The 20242-nt window shown below is 40.5% G+C and overlaps 1 protein-coding gene across 1 annotated transcript; it reads left to right on the plus strand.

The window, feature by feature from the left end:
* Nucleotides 1-4906: 4906 nt before the first annotated feature.
* Nucleotides 4907-15923, plus strand: LOC108666486 (tyrosine-protein kinase receptor Tie-1; the record flags this gene model as incomplete). The annotated part of the gene is made up of 7 exons (XM_018153372.2): nucleotides 4907-5052; nucleotides 5474-5598; nucleotides 8887-9114; nucleotides 11026-11157; nucleotides 11524-11691; nucleotides 15062-15206; nucleotides 15833-15923. Coding segments are annotated over 7 exons (1035 nt in total), but the record flags the coding sequence as incomplete, so codon positions are not given.
* Between the last annotated feature and the right edge of the window lie 4319 nt (nucleotides 15924-20242).

The following is a 20242-nucleotide window of genomic DNA, read 5'->3' on the forward strand; positions in this document are numbered from 1 at the left end:
GATGGTTTTGGTACCGTTGGATGGGTCAGAATGTCAGCTTAAAGATGAGACTAAAAACCGGAAAAGCCAAAATCTAAAATTTTGACCGACATGCTCCCCTTAATTAAGTAGCCCCTAAACGCTCAAAATCATTGCGCAATATTTTCGGGTTGCGCAATATTATTGATTGTCTGGATCATCACGCCCCCAGACTAACAACCAGTTTTGCGTAAACAGTCCCTGCCAGGCTTTCATGAAGTTAACATGTTGAACGAGACTGAATCGTGTTGTATCATAATTAAGTTATCGAAATTCGTGGAATATAACAGAGAAGGCTCGCAGATAGAGAAAAATAGTCAAATTACTGGTTTTTTGACAGGGAGAAGTTTTTTCGAAAAAGTTACTAGATAGTACATGAACTGAGACTATTTTTGAATTAGTATCTCGCACTGCTCCCCTTCTTCTAAAAATTAGTATTATATTTGCTTTAAAATCCAATGCAGCTTGGTAGAACGCTATAAAGCTCAAAATAGTCCAGGAAAAGTTCATTTCGCCCGCCATGATAAGGACACGAGATTGCCACGACTACTTGCAATGACCGCTAGGGTTGCACTGAGCTAATATTGCGCAATGTAGCCCCTTGACGACACAATATCTTCCAGTTTGCGTAATATATTTTCAAGATTCTGAAATCACGTAATATATTGTCCAGCCCGTCAATTTCGCCCCAGATGCTCAACAATATTGCGCAATAATATTGTGCGTCTAGGGGCTACTTAACAGCGCATGCATTGTTGCGCGGCTGGGATAGACCGCATGCCAGTCGTCGATACTATGTCACAGAAGGTGTTGGTATAGCGTCACCGCTCACGACATAATGCCTCGAAGATGCACCTGCTAAGTCCACCATGCTGCTCTGCATGCCATTATTCTGCTAAATTGGTGTTTGATTTTCAATGCTAAATAACTGATCAATAACTGCTTCTACAAGCCTCTAATAGTAAAACATATTTAAGTTAAAGACACCAACAGAAACACCAACCCGCAAGTGCCAGCAGGTGCTTTAATAACTAATTCTACTGGAGTTAGAAAACTTCTTAAAACATTTTGGACAATGAAATTCGTGTTGAAGCGAGCTATCAATATGTTTAAATTTTAGTAGGAAAGATGTTAACCATCACGATGCGACGTAAATACTAAGTCAAAATTACCTACATGGAATGATTTTAGCTAGTGGACTGGCTAAAATCAAGTTTCGCTGGCTTGCCAAGTAGTGCACAGAGGCAAAGCCCTCGCGCATGTCTGTGCAGTCTTGGCACAAAGTCGAATCTCGGCCGGTTGTAGCGGCCCGAATTTCTGCCTGTCGTTGTCGCTCTTCTTTCATTCCGACGCATTACTCGAAGCTGAAATTGAACACGAGCCTTGGTCGGCTCACTTTCGATTTTGCCGCCTGCTTGGATGGGCGTGGCAGGAAGCAGTAATTGGTCGGTTGTCTGGCAAGAAAATACCTTGGGATTTATCCTCCGACGCTGCCGTCAACCATCGAGCTCGCCAAGCTCCCGCGTATCCACGTTAGCCGCGTTGCTACGCCGCCATTTTTGTATCACACTGGCGCCTCAGCTTACTCTCGCGTTCCTACTCATTTGGACGTTTTGGTAGCAACGGAGAAAGAAAGAACAAAGCAGAAAGGATTAGGCTGTTGTCAAGAACTCCTTCCTTCAGTGAGAGACCGATATTTAAGAAAATTGTTGATTAAAAAAATTGTTCGACATTAACGATGTTGATGCCTACGAAGTGCCGGCAAAGTCGTGATGTGCAGATTTTGCAAGCCTGCCTCCCGTTTAACACGGTGATTTACTAAGCTATTTGGTGTTTGGTGGTCAACTAATACGCCTTGCAAGAATTCAAGGCATACAAGACGCTTGAAGCTTACAAACAATTTGTGGATGGATGGGTACAGGCGATGGAGAAACGAAACTTCAACGAATCAAGAAAGGCGATGTACCTGGTAGAGTTAGTTTGGTAGTACAACTGGACGAAGATAATGATGCTGATGAATGGAAAATGAAATTCCTTTTTACCTTTCTGAAGAGGAAAAGGATAGAATTTTATCAATGCTTACCAAGTAACCAGAGTTAGGTCGGCTCACAGTAATACCGATCCCGATATTGGACGCGCTCATGTGACACCTCAGACCACAGAACTGACCAACAAGCAACAACACACCAATTCACCAGAAACCTCAACGTTTTGCAAAACCAATTTATATTAAAATTGAAAGGCAATATAAAGAACTCGAAACATTTGATGTTATAGAACAAAGAGAATAATTTTGATCTTCCAACAAACCAGCAAACTGCAACAACACTATCATCGCTGCAGGATAATGGATCATGACAATGTTATCTGATCTGTAAATATTATTAAGTTTTATTCTTACTTATGTAGCTTATCTAGAGGCAAGTAACAGATTTTGCCCCTGGAATATGTATAGTATCGTATCTAATAAATATTCACGGCTGGTAAACTGATATGCGATACGTATATCAGTACGAGCCATAAACTGATACGATATGCACTGCATTCACGGCTAGTAAACTGAATAAACGCATGCCATTGTATAGTTTTCTGTTTAAATGGCAGTAAGAACGACTGGTACATCCTACAACGGTGTAATAGCGTCCCATCTTCAATCAAAAACTTCAAAAAGAGACGATCGCAGTAGATTTAACACGTAGGCGAAAGCTAGACCCTGCTACAAATATGGCGGCTGATCCCACAATGCATCTGGTGATTCGATGCCGTGACGTCATCCTTTCGAGCCCGATTCATTAAAACCCAAGTTCTTGAAGTTGTCTACATCGACAACTTCTTTCGTCGTCCATGGACGGCTGCGGTACCGCTTCCGAACCTCTAACTTCCGAGCTCGAGAACCAGTCTCGAAGACCGTACCGCTTCCGGCGCTGTACGTCGCATGGACTTCGTTCTATATTTGAATATCTGTCTTCCCACTCTGTGAACAGTGTAGAAGGAAGCTGAAACTTGTTGGCAACGTTAGACGTTGGATAAGAGTCCCGGCGTAATCTCGGCAAGCACTGCGCTACCCCGCTAGATTCCCACACTTTGAATTAATTTGACCTTGCCGATCTCCGATAAACTGTGACTTCCTCTCGGCGATAACACCGGTGACGTACGGATGGGCCCAGCCAAATTTTGTGTTCTTTATTGTTCAACTTTGCATCTCAGGGGCCATACCTTCAAAACTTGCTAAGTTAACGTAAGTACTTACGCTCTATTTTTTTGTCTATGATTGGAGGATTTTGCTTGAAAGGCCGTCAATGATTGGCTGATGAACTTACGATCTCTTAACTTTTTTTGAAAGTATAGGCCCAGGTCTGAAAGCTACCTAGGATTACTGAGTGTACTTCTCATAAGTTTTCTTGTTCATTTATATAGTTTCTTTTAAATAATATACGTGCATTTCATTAATAGTTATCTTTTACAAATAGAAATTTCGATGGCTGTGTTTATTTACTTGCCATGCTTTCTCACTATCCCGTTGGGGTAGCCTATATGTGTTACCCGCTCTCCCGAAACACGGTGTCCTAGTTTCTTCATACGGATGGCGACAGTGGTAAGAACACTGATTAAAATATAAAGAAGCCTACATACCGATATTGAATATTTACTATATGAAGAATGAATATGTAACTAGTTCTGTTTCTGAGGAGAGAATTTTTACAATTTATATTACACTAGGAGGGGGGGGGGAATTATAGTTTTTCAATTCTTGGTTCAGAGGCGGCCATACATATTGCGCCGGCGTTTAATGCCCTAAACGCTCATGATGCAAATGCTACTGTGTGCTACTCAAGAGCGATAGAGCTCGCTTAAAAAGTGGACACTTCGTCGATGTCGCGGCCATGATTCCTGGGCGCTCACTTACAACAACCACGAAACAAACTACTTTTCACTGGGCTGCAGCGCTCGTGCTTAGGTGACCATTCGCAGATAAGACACTTCTTGGACCAAAGTTCGGTTACGCAAACGGGCAGCCACCGCGCCCACTTATGCCTGCCTGTAAGTCGTTGAGTCTCTTGGCAGCTGTGTTGGAATATCTCTTGCATTGCCCTCGTGCTGCTGTAAGCAAACTCGCTCCACCGCTGTGTTGTTCCCGAACTCTTGTGGTCGAGCCAAAGTGTCATATTTGCTTTCATCGCTCAACGTCTCTCAACCACTCTCAACTCCAATCTTAGCTCAAATATTGGCGTAATACTAAAATATTACGTGAAGTAACGAATGTCTCTTCATTATTCAGATTCAAACGGTTTTTAGTAAAATTTTTAGTGAAAATTCCTCCATCCGAGCCATCCGAGCCAACACTCCCAACGGAAGGCAATATACCTTTCATAACATTCATACATTCAATAATATGAGCGTACCATAAAGTGTACGTGTCATCCTGATAAAGTAGATCCATCAAGTTGGAATCAAAATATTTCGTCTGAATTATGTCGCATAGTGTTTCTTCAATATTCTCTACCGCATTGAATACTCTTCGTTGAAAGAAATTTATACATCATGACTTAAATTGCTCTGCTAGTTGAATGATAATTTCCTGGAATAGCCATGTTGCACAAGAGAAGTCAATTCTATACTGCCGTAAGTAAGCCTAAATTCCGCTGTGCCTTAGATTTTGTTCAGTGTGTCAAGAAACAGGAAAATAATGGAAAAGAGATCGATGGCCTCTCGACGTCGTCATAAGTGGCTGGGAATTTCCATTGAAATTGGCTTTTACGCACGCGCTTCGAAAATCCTGTCAGTCATGGCCGACGTGAATACAATACAGTTTGTCAAGCAGTTTTCCCGAACATTGTAACGACTATGAAACTCCCTAAAATTGTTCCTTTGATCTACGCCATTCCAGAGGTCGCCGGTGTGCCTGGCCGCCCTCCACGCCGGCGCCCTGCAGGCTGGGGAGGACAAAAAGGTCTTCTTCACGCCCCTGGAGGTCACCGAGAGCTTCGTGGGCACGGTCCGCAATCGCGTCGTCTCGCAAAACAAGGACGTGGAGTGAGTCATAATGTGGATGCACCTGCTGCTGGTTCATCGTTCATGAAAAATTGTAATATTTAATGCAATTTTTAAATTAATTATGTAACGCACATCACCGGGAACAACAATCGTTGTTCTGAGCTCAGTCCGACGTTTCTTGTCCTTAAAAGTCTAATTTTGTAACTTGCCTGAAAATCCATGCATATTTACCATTCTAATCTTTAGTGTTGTTATAACCTACGATAAGCTTAGGTATCAACAGATAATGCCTCTTTTTTAATATTAAAAAAACTGCGGTAGACCCTACATCGCTACCTGCATGCAATTGAACATCTTAAATTTACTTTGGTTTTCGTTGCTGGTTTCAATCAGTGTCTCTCATTTGCAAGCAATCCCATGCCAAGTTTGAAGTGAATTTTTCGTTGGATTAATTTCCCAGGCCTGGTCAACCTCAACGCGCCTTCTCCTTCCCTGGCGGTTCCTCAAACTCTTCCTCAGGCGAGGGCGGTATTGAGGGCAAACTTCTGCCCAACGTTAGTGCCGCGCCCTCCCACACAGCCCCAGGTGAGGTCGGCAGGGAGGGCAAAATTTTGGGCAATTACATAAAAACTTAATAGTGCTAAGATTAAACTTCACATCACGTGATTTTTGGACATCGCCAAGAACATTACCGGGCAATCCCACACACCTACATTCAACTTAGTCATGTATTTGCGCCTTTTCTATCTCCAGGAGTCTTTTATATTTCTCATTTTTCTTCCTGGCCACTCTGAGCTACCACCTGTTCTTTTCAACAGTTTCCAAGTGTCACGGCAACAACTACAAATTGTGTTAAGTGTTAATTCCCTATCTTCAGATGAGGTCGGCGGTGTGAGCCAACATTTGTTACATTTTAATGCCGCGTCCTATAACCACGTACCCCCAGCTCAGGTTGTCGGCCAGGATGTACCGATAAAAAAACGTAATTTAGAAATTCCCGATCCGACTGTATTTTTTTTATTTGGACACGTGCCTACTGAATCCTTTTTAAAGGATTTCCAAAACAAACAATTTCTTTTGCTGGCGCGACGCCAACGAAATTAACAAAAACAGTAAATTCTAGCATAAATTTGACTTTAATGTTGCAATTTTTTGTTTACCTGAATTATTCAAATGATGGTGCTAAATAAATATTTAATATTCAATTGTAAATAAGTTAAATAGCACAAATCGATTCATGAACAAAATTCAGTACAAACCGATTGATGCTAAAAGGTTCTCCATACTCTAGTCAACTGACGCATGAGTTCCTACCCTTCCCTTCCCTCCTCATCTGGGTTGACCGGAGGATTTTATTATCGCGTATATTGCGTTGGGTCTGTAGGTTATTTCATTTAACCTAATCTTTCGTAAAACCTAATCAATTCAATAACAAATATTTAGTTTCAAATAAAAATTGTGTTCTTGTTCAACTACGTCACTTAAACCTGTTTCCATGATAACCTGTTTCCTGTGGATAACCTGTTTTCAGGATAACAGGTCATGATGATGAGAGTTAATTGCATGTTGAGCATTGCAACACTAGCAAGGGAATGTTACCAACATGCCAGTGTGTTTAAAATATGTGTTGCTTGAGTTAGAACGAGGTAACAATAGTTCTAGCCCATATACATCAATTACACAGTTTCGTAAGTCACTAACTCATAACTTTAACTCTATTATAAAAATAACGTCAATCCCTCCTGTGAAACTGCTTACAGATAATGGATCCATTTCAGCTTTTTATTAATCAAAATATCAGGGTAGATGGAAAACTCTAAGCTCCAAAACGTCATCATCTTTAGAGAACAATACGATGATAGTAAATATAATTCTTATTTAACCTCTGCATGATGTTTCTTGTTGGCATTGCGACTCCTTCAAAAGCGGTCCTGTAGTTGAGACAATAAAGACTTCATTGGAATGAGCCGTTCTTGATCCCATTCAATTAATATTGAAAATTAATATTACACTATAAATTTTTGTCGATGAAGAACAGTCAAAACGCAGTGCGGAAACATTATGAACTGGACGGGACCGCTGTCTCTCATAACAGCGTTCAACTTTGACAAAAGATATCAAGAACATGTGAACATCTTTTTCTTTTGAATCTTTCGTCGAATTAATTAATCCGGCGGAAATATTTTTTAAACAACAGAGTAAATAATGCAGGAAGTGTAAGAAGATGGAACGTACAATTTACGGCTTTGATTACCCATTCATGGTCATATTTTGTATTTTTGTTTCTCATCAAGGCCTGAAGTTTAAGCGATGTGGTGCAACCTTTAATTTCTGCAGTTAGTTTCATTCAATGGATTAATACGGGAATTTAAACTATATTTTCCTAACATAGTTAGACAACACGTTTACAAACACCTTGGCCGTTGGAAACATTTTATCATTACTGTTTCAAGGATCAAAAAATAAATGAATCCCAACATCGACCTATTTTCCTCTTGGACGTGCTCAAAACAAGGTGAAATAGGTTTTAGTGTAGTAGGTTAACAAGAAACCTCTCTGTCGGTAATAAAATATTTATTGTCCTTATGTCAAGTTTAGGACTTCCTAGTTCAAAGCCACGCTGATGCACGGCCTCCGTTTCCAAGCCGTCAATAGGCATGTCTTCCCGCCATCATGCAGGGGCCAGAGGTAACGTTCAAAAGAAAATGTAAAGACCCACAGATACACACCCGACATTACAGTCCTCTGGGTAACAATAAGGTGTAGGAGGAGAAGTGGAAGAGAGACTCGTGCTTCAGCTTTCTTGAGACTATAAAAACATATCCTATACAACAGGATTTTTAGTAATAACTGGTCCCTCAAATTGAGGGACCAGTTTCCCGTAGGGAGGAAGGAGTTTATTGTGCATCTGAATTTGATATTTTTAAGATCTTTTACTATTACGAGACGGAATTTTTTCCATTTACGCGAGTAGAACTGTATCTACACTACTTGTCTATACTATTTTATATTTATGCTTGCCTATAATCGTTGAACTCCGGGCTCTTGCAACGTTCTGGTTTCTCTAAATCTAAGTAGATTAGGCTATTTGTTTTTTATCATGTGCATTCTGCTCATGAGGAAGTCGTCCTGTTTCGCTCAATGGATTCTCGAAATCTAATCTAGAATCCTTTTCTCCTCAGGTTAAATCGTACACACACCTGCGCTAGTTTATTGCTTAGTTTTATGAAAATTTCATCAGCGTTATTCTCACAATACTCAAACCTCCAATCAATTTGGGCGAGTTCATTTATATTTGCATCCCAGTCCGTTCCTCAGTGGTGGAATTAAGTTGAGTCCTGCTTTTCCCTCCTGTTTTCGTTCTGGGCTGATTTCCAATTTCAGTTGTCGTATCCACCATCATCAACTGGCGGTCGGACAGTGAAGTCTCCTCCATCCGAACGTCTACCACCATTCCTAAAGATTATTAGTGAAATATTCCGATACTGTATATTGTTGAGGAAATTGCATTTCTTTGTTGGCCGTCGTCCATGCTGACTGAGTAAGTGTCCAAGTTGTCAGGGCATGACCAACGGATACGTGGACTATTATAGTTCCCCCACGCGTCTCTGTTATACTGATTCGACTTAAATAAGACTCGGAAGAACACCGTATTGCTTCTGCGCATGGACCTCCGTTAGAAACGATTGAGTTCGCGCCACTCTTCTAAATACTTTCCCTTCATCTGGCTCAGTGGCCATAAAACATAATTTGTTTTTTTTAATCATCTTTTCCAAAGTAATATATATAATATAATAATAAACTGATTGGAAATGCACACCCAGTATACAAATGCAATGAATTTTGTCTTAACATCGTTGATTTATTTCCCAGATACTCCCACCCCCACTGTGCTGACCGTGACTAAGAGTGTGATCGAGGAATTCACCAGGGAAAATGTCCCTGAAAATGTGACTGTGTATCAACTTCCAGCACCAGCAGAGGCTGGTGGAGTGACGAAAGCCTTGAAGAACCTGACGCATCAAGACGCTGCCCTTAATGCCTATGAAGTCAAAAACGCCACTGACTCAGTCAAGTATTATGGCAGACTCGTCGTGAGAAGTGAGTGATAATTGAAAGCTCGTGGCTACAGACTACAGAACTTTTTACTGTGGAACCTCGCCTTACGTACCAAATATCTTCAAGAGTATTTGTTTGTAGGGCAGTACGTTTGTAAAGCGAACTTTTTTTCATTTTAAAATTAACGGAAACGACTGTGATCCGTGTCGAGATTCTCCAATAGTCACCTCTTGTACTTGTACATCGAATTTTCGATAGGGTGAAAAATGTTTATTCATTTTTGGGGCGCCATTATATAGGCATATTTCGGACCTAAGAGAGTGAGTTCGTACTTTTATTTCGGCCATACTGCCTGACCAAGTCAACAACCCGTATGCTAGCCGCGTGTTTCTTGATGATTTCCAATCATCAATCAATATTGGTGATGTTTATCACCAATAGAAATCGACACTTGTTATGCCGATCCACGGCTTTTTTGCAATATACGGGTTCGTAAGTTATCACGGTGATATAAACGAAGCACATTTTTCCGAAATGACGGTTCGAAAAACGTTTTTTTTGTTAGACAGGATCAGGACGTTCATAAGGCGGGGTTCAACTGTATTTTGACCGATATAGATATAAACATTGATGTCTCCTTAGCCGCCATAGATTGTTGAATACAGACTCACCACCAGAATGAAAACGTTATGTGATGCTTCACAAGCGGGTAACTCGAGAGTAACCCGTGAGACTGATTGATGACGAACACAAGCCCACACTTATAATATGCATTGCTATTATGAAATATCACTATCTTTAAACATCATTAGCTCTAGCACAACCCATCACTACCATTGCAAAGAATATTCAACTGTCATCACCACCAATAGTCATCACGTGCTCCATCCATCACTAACGTTTGTCATCTCTAAGTCTGGCCATCACTAGCACCAGTCATCGATATCATTAACCAACGCTAGCACCAGCAGCGTCCTCAGTATCATCACCCATCACTAGCACTATAGTCTCCCCCTTTAAGGACTTCTCTAGCAACTGTCGCTGGCATCGATCAGCTCTTATATCAGCCACTGGCACCAGTCATCACTGGCACCAGACTTCATTATGACCGGTTGTTTTTTAGCACCAGTCATCACTAACCCCAGCCATTATTGTTATACGACCCCACTAGTACCGGTCGAAATAGTGAAAGACGTATAGCGCCTGCAGTCACTAGTGTCTGGTATAACTTCTGTAGCAAAAGCAATCACCAGCACCACCAGTCAACACTGCCACTAGTTAGCACTATAGCGTCAATCACTGCCACCTGTCATCACTAGCATCAGTCAAAAAAAGCACTGGTCAAAACTAGCACATTTCATGACTAATAACAGTCATTGCTAACATCAGCTATTGCTGACTACTGATCGTTGGCGCCAGCCATTAGCAGCACCAGCCAAAACTTTAACCTTTTCTCGCAACCAACTGGTCGCAGTCACAAAACTCGAATCAAAATTGTTATACAGGATCTATCCGACCTCAGTTCATAATTCCGTTCTTCACAACAAGTCGAACTCTTCTGCTTGATCTGACTCTAGAAGATCTTCATATAAATTATTATTCAGTCGCCAATGCTACAAAACGGATTCACACTAATTATTTATTATTTTCTTTATTTCATTCAAATCTTCAAGTTTCCCAAAAGTTGACTATCGAATTTATTATTGTCGTTTCAACGTTAAATTTTGCCATCGTGAAAATCGATTTTGACTCAAAATATGAGCTACGGAAGGTAAACTAGCTGCGAAAACGCGCTGCACTCGAAAATTTAGTGCTCCTAAAAAATATTGGATCACCGAAATATCTACCTCAAATTATTCTACAAACCCCAAAAATATGTAAATAAATGAAATCTTACAGCTGTCATGAGGCGAGGCTCGTCACCGTCCTTATAAGTATATACTTTACTTGAAGGTTGTCCCAAACATCGCTATGGTATTGGCTGTGCTCAGTGGTGCCCGGACTGCCTCAACACAGGCGAATGTCACCCTCGCTCCGGAGGCTGTGTCTGTGCCCCTGGCACCCATGGCAACCGTTGCCAGGACTGTAAGTATTGTAACCAAGCGCGTCATTTAATTGTTTGATATTTGAAAGTTATCTCCTTGAGAGATGATTGAAGGAGATCAATGTAATGGATCTTTCAGTGCTGCCATTGTGCGAGCCATTGCGGACTTCAGGTAGCAGTGCGACGCATTCACGAAAAATTCATCATTTGACAATTTAAATGAGGGAGTGAGGAGAAACTAATTTATTGGAATACACAATCTTTATTCAAAATTCTCGGCATTAAGTATATCGTTTTAATAAATGTATTTGTAAACCCTAGCTTGCAGTGTTGTGAGGCATTGGATCTTCGAAAGCGTTGAGAGGAACCAGCCCTGGATGCAGGTTTATTGCAAGTCCTTGTTACAGACTGCGGCAGGGGCCGCTACGGTGACGACTGCAGTAAGAACTGCTCTGCTGAGCTCCGGGGCAGGGAACGAGCTGACCTTCCCATATGCGACGGGCTGACCGTCTGCACCCACGACCTGCAAGGCTGCTCCTGTCTTCCTGGATTCATGAGACCTTACTGCAACATAGGTAATATTAAAAAGATACTGCAACATAGATAATTACTGCAACATAGGTAATATTAAATATAATAATATGTGTTTAAAAATTACCACTTCTTAAAGACAACACTTCTAAAGAGGCCACTGTCTCTGATGTTACACATATACAATAAATTTCTTATTTCATTTTGTAATACTTAAAAGAATGATTTTGAGTATTCTTTTAATATTAGTTTTTTTAACTTATCAAAATTTTTTATTCTGTCAATTGACGCAGGTGTGCAAAATTTCAGATCGATTTGACAGCTAGAAGTGTGTTAAATATTGATAATAAGATTTGTAGCAGACAAACAACAAGAAGTGAAGTTAAAGAGAAAAATGTTATAATTAATATAATATACCTTTAAAAATTACTTTTTAACACGTTGACTCCAAAGTGGTACATATGCGTACCACGAAATGTATTTCTCCAGGACGTATTGGCACATAATTCAGGTTGCCTAAAATCGGCCAAACCCGAAAACAAAAAAGGCCAAAAAAGGCCGATAACTCAATATATACTAGTTTATTTGTAGGTTCCGCTATAAAAATTCAATTTATTTTCTTTTTGCAGTATTTAAAATTTAATTAGGAAGTAACCCCATCATAAATTTTAGACGGCCAACACAATTGAGAAAAACTAAATCACGGAGTTTGTCCGGAAAAAAATGACCGTCTGGCAACCCAGTTTAAAAACAGTACAAAAAGTGAAATAATAGTACAAGTTGGAGCAATCGGAGTCAAAGTGTTAAATACAACACTTCTAAAGAAACCAGTCTTTCCAATGTTATAGATGTACAATGAATTTCTAATTTTATTTTCGAATATTAAAAAAATTTATTTTTAAAATATTTTAATACAATTTTTTTTTTCAAAATTATTTATTGTCAATTGATTCATGCATTGCCTCCAACTTCACACAAGTGTTAAAAATTTCATATCAATTGGACAGGTAAAAGTGTGTCAAATATCAATTATAAGATTTGTAGCTGACAAAATTATTTTTTCAGTTTTTTTACTATTGAAAAAAAGTTTATTCTTAAATTATTTATTTTGTCATTTGATTGATGCATTGTCTCCAACTTTACGCACGTGTGCAAAATTTCAGATCGAAAGGATAAGTAGAAGTGTGTTAAATTTCAATTACAAGATTTGTAGTAGAGAGACAAACAAACAGACAAACAAGAAGTGAAGTTATAGAGAAGTGTTGTAAAAAAGCAGATGAATGCAAGTAGCCTTACGCCTGTTAAACATCAAATGCTGCTTCTGAGAGTGGATTCAATCCCCAGCGGTGGCAGAAAATCGGGTTTTATGATAAACCTTCGCATATTCATGCAGGAAAACATGCCCCTCCAGTGTAGACTCGTGAAGATGGCCCTGCTGTCCCACTTTGGTCATTTTTTTATTGGGCCTACCAGTATTGGTAGGCCCCCGAGAAAGCAATACTCCGGCGCCCCTACCACTCCGAGCTGGATCAGCACCGTTCGTGCTTTTGTAGGCACCTTGGGTTCTTCATATTCAGGGTGGGGCCCTTCGCAAGCGCGGCTTGTCTCGAGTGTGGGGGAACCATTCCACTCCACTGAGCACTTCTTCGACTGCCTCTCCTTACAATGGACGTTCCCATGTAACTAGATTTTCTCTGAGACGGCTCCCTAGTGATTTTCACAATCTTTTGCATACGTCGACTGTTATTTTATAGTGCTTTTTATTTCAATGTTAAGGTCCCTGACCGCTTTAGTATATTACGTCTCACTTGCGTTGATTTGGTCTAATCTCTGATATCGGGAATGAGGACCTGTTATCGGCACCCGTACGCCATTTGGATTCGGATGAAAAATTGTATTAAATTCACTATAGTTTTAATTTGCCAATAATGTAAATTTCTTACTGGAGTGGTAACTAATTTCTACTGATTTCATTTGTTAGGAGTAGTAATGCAACAGTAATATTCTCCTTATCAATATATTCACGATGCATCAAACTGCAGTTTCTTTATTTTTATTAATGAAGATGCATCTATACAGTATATCCGTGGAATTTTCTCCTGTATGCATATACAGTCTGCGATGTAGCTTCCGAAAAATATTTCAGTTGAACCAATAAAGATATGAACTAATTCCTCGCGTTATTATTCATCATGCCTCGCTATGTCTCTCTAAGTTTCGCCATGTCTTATGTCTCGTCATGTCTCTTTATGTCTCGCTGTCCTCTTATAACTCGCCATGTCTCCTTGTGTCTTGCTGTCTCCTTATGTCTCGCTATGGCTCCATATGTTTCGCCATGTCTCCTTATGTCTTGCTATGGCTCCATATGTTTCTCTATGTCTCCTTATGTCTCCTCATGTTTCGATATGTCTCCTTATGTCTCGCTAAGTCTCCATATGACTCCTTATGTCTCGCTATGTCTTGCTATGTCTCCTTATGTCTTGCTATGTCTCCTAATGTTTCGCTATTTCTCCTTATGTCTCCATATGTCTCCTTATGTCTTGCTATGTCTCGCTATGTCTCCTTATGTCTCGCTATGTCCTCTTATGTGTGGCTATGTCGGATTACAATAGTCTGTATGAAAGAAACTGTAGGAAGCCGTAAAGTACAAAACGGGCGTACCGTTTTCGTGCGGGAAACCGTTCCCGTCGTTTAATTTAACGGTAAATAACCGGCCACTGTAACGCCGGTGGGAACGTTTTTTACGGTCGATTTTCTAACAGTGATATCAGTTTTCGATATTCTGAATATCACGCAACATATTGCGCAAACGCTCAAGATGCCACAAAGACACTCAATTATTAACCACAATATTGAGCGTCTAGGCAAGGGACTGCTTAACGTGCATGCATCGCTTAGCAAATTTAATGGTTATTATTTTCATATTGTGCATGGCCTGTTGTTGTTGCCTCGTTGTGACTGCAAATATTTGCAATTTGAAATTAGATTTGTGTTAATTTACATTGATTTACGATACTTTTATAAAATTGTTTTAATATGAATTTAAAGTAAGTTTGATAATTTTAAGTGCTATCATTCAACGTGCAATAATGAATATTTCGAGGATTGAATATTAAATATCAATAGTATATCGATTAAAATTCAGCCTAACAGCGGAATGGGAACATCCCGATAACCCTGAGTGGGAATCATCCTCTGTTGGCCATGGCGATGGAGCGTCTCTACCTCGCGCTGTTTCAGATATCAACTATGACTATGGCATGTACTCAGGATGTATACTCGTATATTTATATGTACCAGCACCCAGAATATCGATGTAACGTGCACGTTTTTCGCTGTAAAATGATTATATTAATTATAAAAACGATCATTAGCTGAATATAATGTACATTTATCGGCATATTAACCCCCTAGAGCTCTTCCCTCGTCCTCGCAACTTACCGCGTTTCCGGGCTGCGCCATCCGTGTCCTGCGACGGCCTCACGTGCACAGTTGCGCCAAAAGCCTGGTCCCCCAGCGCGGACGAAGGCTTTCTGGACTCGGGCACTAATGTTACAGGGTAGGTATCAAATCTAATAAATGAGAATTCAACACTTAATATGTATTTTAACCCTCCACCGCCGTATGACACTCTCCGGGAACGTAACTTTCATCTTAAATTATACGTTAACTATTGAGTGTAGCAACCTGAGGACGTTTGTACGCAACAGAGAACATTTAAAAGTAACTTTCAACTTAAATTATACGTAAACTATTGAGTGTAGCAACCTGAGGACGTTTGTACGCAACAGAGAACATTTTAAAGCTATCGTATGTGGCAGCAACCATCAGTGCAAGTCATTTTGCGCTCACTATAGAACGTATCAATCCTGGAAAGTAGGCTTGTGACAATATTGCTCCGGTTACCCATGCCAGGCGGTAGAGGGTTAAGAAATCGAAATTGCTACAAAGTTCTGTAGAGACCTTGGATAGCCTGGTGCAGCTGTTTTTCTTTGACGTATCCTCTTTGCAATCGTAATAAACATCACGTGATAAGAGGGTTTTTGAATTCCAAATCAATGCATGTTTAGTTGGACCTTCTAGGTATTAGACTTACTATGTTTGCAGCCACAAAGTAACTAAGAAATTTAGTTTATGTAATGTCCCAAGCACGAACAATCTTTGACCTCATGTTACTGCCACCAGGTATCGGCTGCAGGTAAAGAACTTGAGTAGCTCAACGGCTGCATGGGAGACGCAGCTAACAGGTGGGTCACTGTGTCAACGTGCTTCTTAGTCGTGGTTAATCAGTTGATTTAACTCAGCAGCAATTATGATAAAATTCCATCATAAACTCTTGAGCCACAAAAATCCAGTTCAATCAAATCAGAGAAAATTGGCAATAAAAAATACTACCTGACTTGAAAATCGCGCCTCTCAGATGATATATAGGGTGCCTGAGGTTCATCATAGTATTATTATTTGCCTGATGAAATGTGTCCAAATAAATAAGCAGCAAAATTTGAGACATTCATATTGCCATCAGCCATTTTTGTTCATTTTAACTTATTATTTAGCGATGCTTTTATTAGATACTCTGTAACTGGAGAACATTCTCGGAAAGATTAGTCACTTACTAGGCCTCTAGGGCTACTGTCACTTTTTGCCTTCCCAGCAGGTTTTTTCTGGTTGAATCAACTTTGAAACAACTTCCATTTACGACGTTGGAATCATTTTGAATACTAGTCAAGAATGAGAACTGAAGCAACGTCATTCGTGCAGCGTCGTGCTGATTTTACATTTCATCGTTGCAATGATGTGACTAGTCCAACGTTGTTTCGACGTTTAAATTATTTCGTTGAAATCGTGTAGACAAAAGGTATGTTCTGCAATTGGATAAACGTCTTCACCCCAACAAAATTCGGGGGACCGCCTAGGCTTCGGCCGAATAGTCACTATAAACTCGGCGCAAAGTTAATATGGGTCTGCTTGGCCATCCGATCGAAATATGTTTCTCGTCAGAATCTCCTTTCCGACTTTACAGTCCCTTGAGAGTCTTACAATGGTTAACCTAGCCGAGTCATACCGAGTTAGCAAGCGGTCCAGAAGCTGCCCTTCGAACTCAGAGCTGAAGTGGGCATAGAGAAGCTGATTTACATGCTCCCAGAGTCCTAAGCGGCCCTAATGCAGGGTCGCTCAAGTCTAACTTTTATTATGGAAAAGAAACGTTGAAATAGTGAAAAAATATGACCAACCTTAATTAAATATATATTCAGATTTGAAATGCCTAGCTCCTTATCGAACCCGGTGGAAGTCTAGTAGCTACTTCAAACTATCGCCAGTCATGAAAAGATCCGATCAAATGATACGAGTTTAGATATGTATATGAACAAGGCACGAAAAGGAAAAGAATCGGCGACAGGCCACATCAGGCCTACATTTCAGCGCCGACATCATTATGTTATGTTATGTTAAGGTGCCACTGTAGGGGGATAATAGATGAACTTCCAGTGTATATTGTCAGGGTGTTGCGCGGGGTCTTCCTGTTTTGTTTTAGCGCCAGGCAGCCAGATGTTGTGGGAATAGAGCCGCGAGTGTTTTATAGGAAAGATAAGGCCATGAAATTCTGTGTCCTGCCTAGTCAGTTGCCTTTTTGCATTTGCAAGTAGGGACTGCCACAGCACCTGAAAACGTAGAGAAAGTTAGAGTTTTGCGTTCACACCGTTCTGAGACACAGCGCCTCCTCAGTCTTAGATCAATTGTTTACAATGAATTTCCAAGAACCGTACCTCATTTGAAGAACAACATACGACAAGCCATTGGCAACATGCCCGTCAATATGCTTCAGCGAGTTGAACGGAACTTCAAGCTTCGACTAATTTAATGCATTGACAATGGGGACGTCATTAGTCCATGTTATCTTTAAAACTATGTAATACAAAAATTCTGGTTAGGATTTTTTCAAAATTTTAATATTGTTATATCTTTACTTGTTCTTTTTTTATTGAGCTATCTAATCGGGAAGTTTCCTTGAAATACCCTGCATATAGGTTTTACCTGAAGACAGGCATTCGATGACTATGTGAGGGATAAGTAAATTAGACTATTTTAGACTTTACTGTACATTACAGAGCAAAAGACTGTTTTGTTATACGGCTAACACATTCGACCGCGAGGTCGGAGCAACTCTTGCAACAAGCGCTGTGACAACGTAACACAAAGTTATTAAATGGTAAATGAACTGAGATTACTTTTCAATCAGTATCACGTACTAATCCCCTTTTTCGAAAGATTAGTATTAGATATGCTTTGAAATCAAATAAGGCCTAGAGACCACTATAAAGCTCAATAAAGTCCAAAAGTTCATTTCGCCAGCCACGATGAGGACACGAGATTGCCACAACTTTCTTGAACGACCGCTTTGGATGTACTGAGTGAATGTAGCCCCTAAACGTCACAATATCTATACTGTTAGAAAAAACGGGCGAAAAATGTGCAGTACACGTTTGTTTTCGAAGTTCATTAACCGTAATCCGGTCATTCAGGTTATTTACCGTGGTTTGTTGGACTTCAGCGGTGGATGGCGCCACAGTCATCGGTCGAGTTAATATCTAGACGCCATCTTGAGTGGAAGACATTGCTCATAAGCTAAATTTATTCAAATTATTATTGTTGGTTTATACTAATTTTTGTTGTTGGCTGTGATTTTTGTACCAATGACATGGTATCGTGTGTTATTCAATTGAGTTGCTCATGTTTGTTCTCCTATTCTTTGAGTGTTAATACTTTGAGTTACGTTGGTTCGTTCCACATCAGTCGATTGCTGAACTCTTCTATAGACTAGAGCCAGACAGCGGTCAGTGATGCTTTATAATAATAATAATAGCGGTTTCAGCGTTTATAAGGCCTGCCCTGTCAAAATTTTCGTGCCGATTAAGGTCGTTTTAGAGGAACTATATTCGGCTTAGGGGTGAATCAGGAGCACCCTGTCAAAATTTTCGTGCCGATTAAGGTCGTTTTAGAGGAACTATATTCGGCTTAGGGGTGAATCAGGAGCAAGTCGGCCACGTAGGGTGTTTTGCTTCTATACAATAGTCATCACGTGCTCCATCCATCACTAACGTTTGCCATCTCTAAGTCTGGCCATCACTAGCACCAGTCATCGATATCATTAACCAACGCTACCACCAGCAGCGTCCGAAGTATCATCCTCCATCACTAGCACTGATCTCCACCTTTTACAGACCTCTCTAGCAACTGTCTCTAGCATCAATCAGCTCTTATATCAGCCACTGGCACCAGACTGGCACCAGACTTCATTATGACCGGTTGTTTTTTTAGCTCCAGTCATCACTAACGCCAGACATTATTGTTATACGACCCCACTAGTACCGGTCGAAATAGTGAAAGGCGTATCTAGCGCCTGCAGTCACTACTCACTCACTAGTGTCTGTTATAACTTCCACAAAGCTTCTGTAGCAACAGCAATCACCAGCACCAACAGTCAACACTGCCACTAGTTAGCACTGGCGTCAATCATCATTGCCACCTGTCATCACTAGCACCAGTCAAAAAAAGCACTGGTCAAAACTAACACATTTCATGACAAGTAACAGTCATTGCTACATCAACTATTGCTGACTACTGATGTCGTTGTCGCCAGCCATCAAAAGCACCAGCACGCCAGCCAACTTCACGTAAATTAGTATTCAGTTGTCAATGCTACAAAACGGATTTACACTAATTACTTTTTTTTATTTCATTCAAATTTTCAAGTTTCCCAAAAGTTGACCATCGAATTAATTATTGTCGTTTTAACATTAAATTTTTGCCATGGTGAAAATCGATTTCGACTCGGAATAAGAGCTAAGGATGGTAATCTAGATGCGAAAACGCGCTGCACTCGAAAATTTAGAGTTATTGGGCTACCAAAATATCTACCCCCAAATTACTCAACAATCCCCAAAAAGATGTAAATAAATGAAATTTTACAGCTGTCATGGGGCGAGACTCGTCACCGTTCTTATAAATATATCCTTTACTTGAAGGTTGTCCCAAACATCGCTATGGTATTGGCTGTGCTCAGTGGTGCCCGGACTGCCTCAACACAGGCGAATGTCACCCTCGCTCCGGAGGCTGTGTCTGTGCCCCTGGCACCCATGGCAACCGTTGCCAGGACTGTGAGTATCGTAACCAAGCGCGTCATTTAATTGTTTGATATTTGAAAGTTATCTCCTTGAGAGATCATTGAAGGAGATCAATGTAACGGAATTTTCAGCGCTGCCATTGTGCGAGCCATTGCGGACTTCAGTTAGCAGTGCGACGCTTTCACGAAGAATTCAGCATTTGACAGTTGATATGAGGGAGTGAGGAGAAACTCATTTATTGGAATACACAATCTTTATTCAACATTCTCGGCATTAAGTATCTCGTTTTATAAATTTATTTGTAAACCCTAGCTTGCAGTTTTGTGAGGCATTGGATCTTCGGAAGCGTTGAGAGGATCCAGCCCTGGATGCTGGTTTAGTGCAAGTCCTTGTTACAGACTGCGGCAGGGGCCGCTACGGTGACGACTGCAGTAAGAACTGCTCTGCTGAGCTCCGGGGTAGGGAACGA

Source organism: Hyalella azteca, unplaced genomic scaffold (genome assembly GCF_000764305.2).
Source record: "Hyalella azteca isolate HAZT.00-mixed unplaced genomic scaffold, Hazt_2.0.2 contig4931, whole genome shotgun sequence".
Classification (NCBI taxonomy): domain Eukaryota; kingdom Metazoa; phylum Arthropoda; class Malacostraca; order Amphipoda; family Hyalellidae; genus Hyalella; species Hyalella azteca.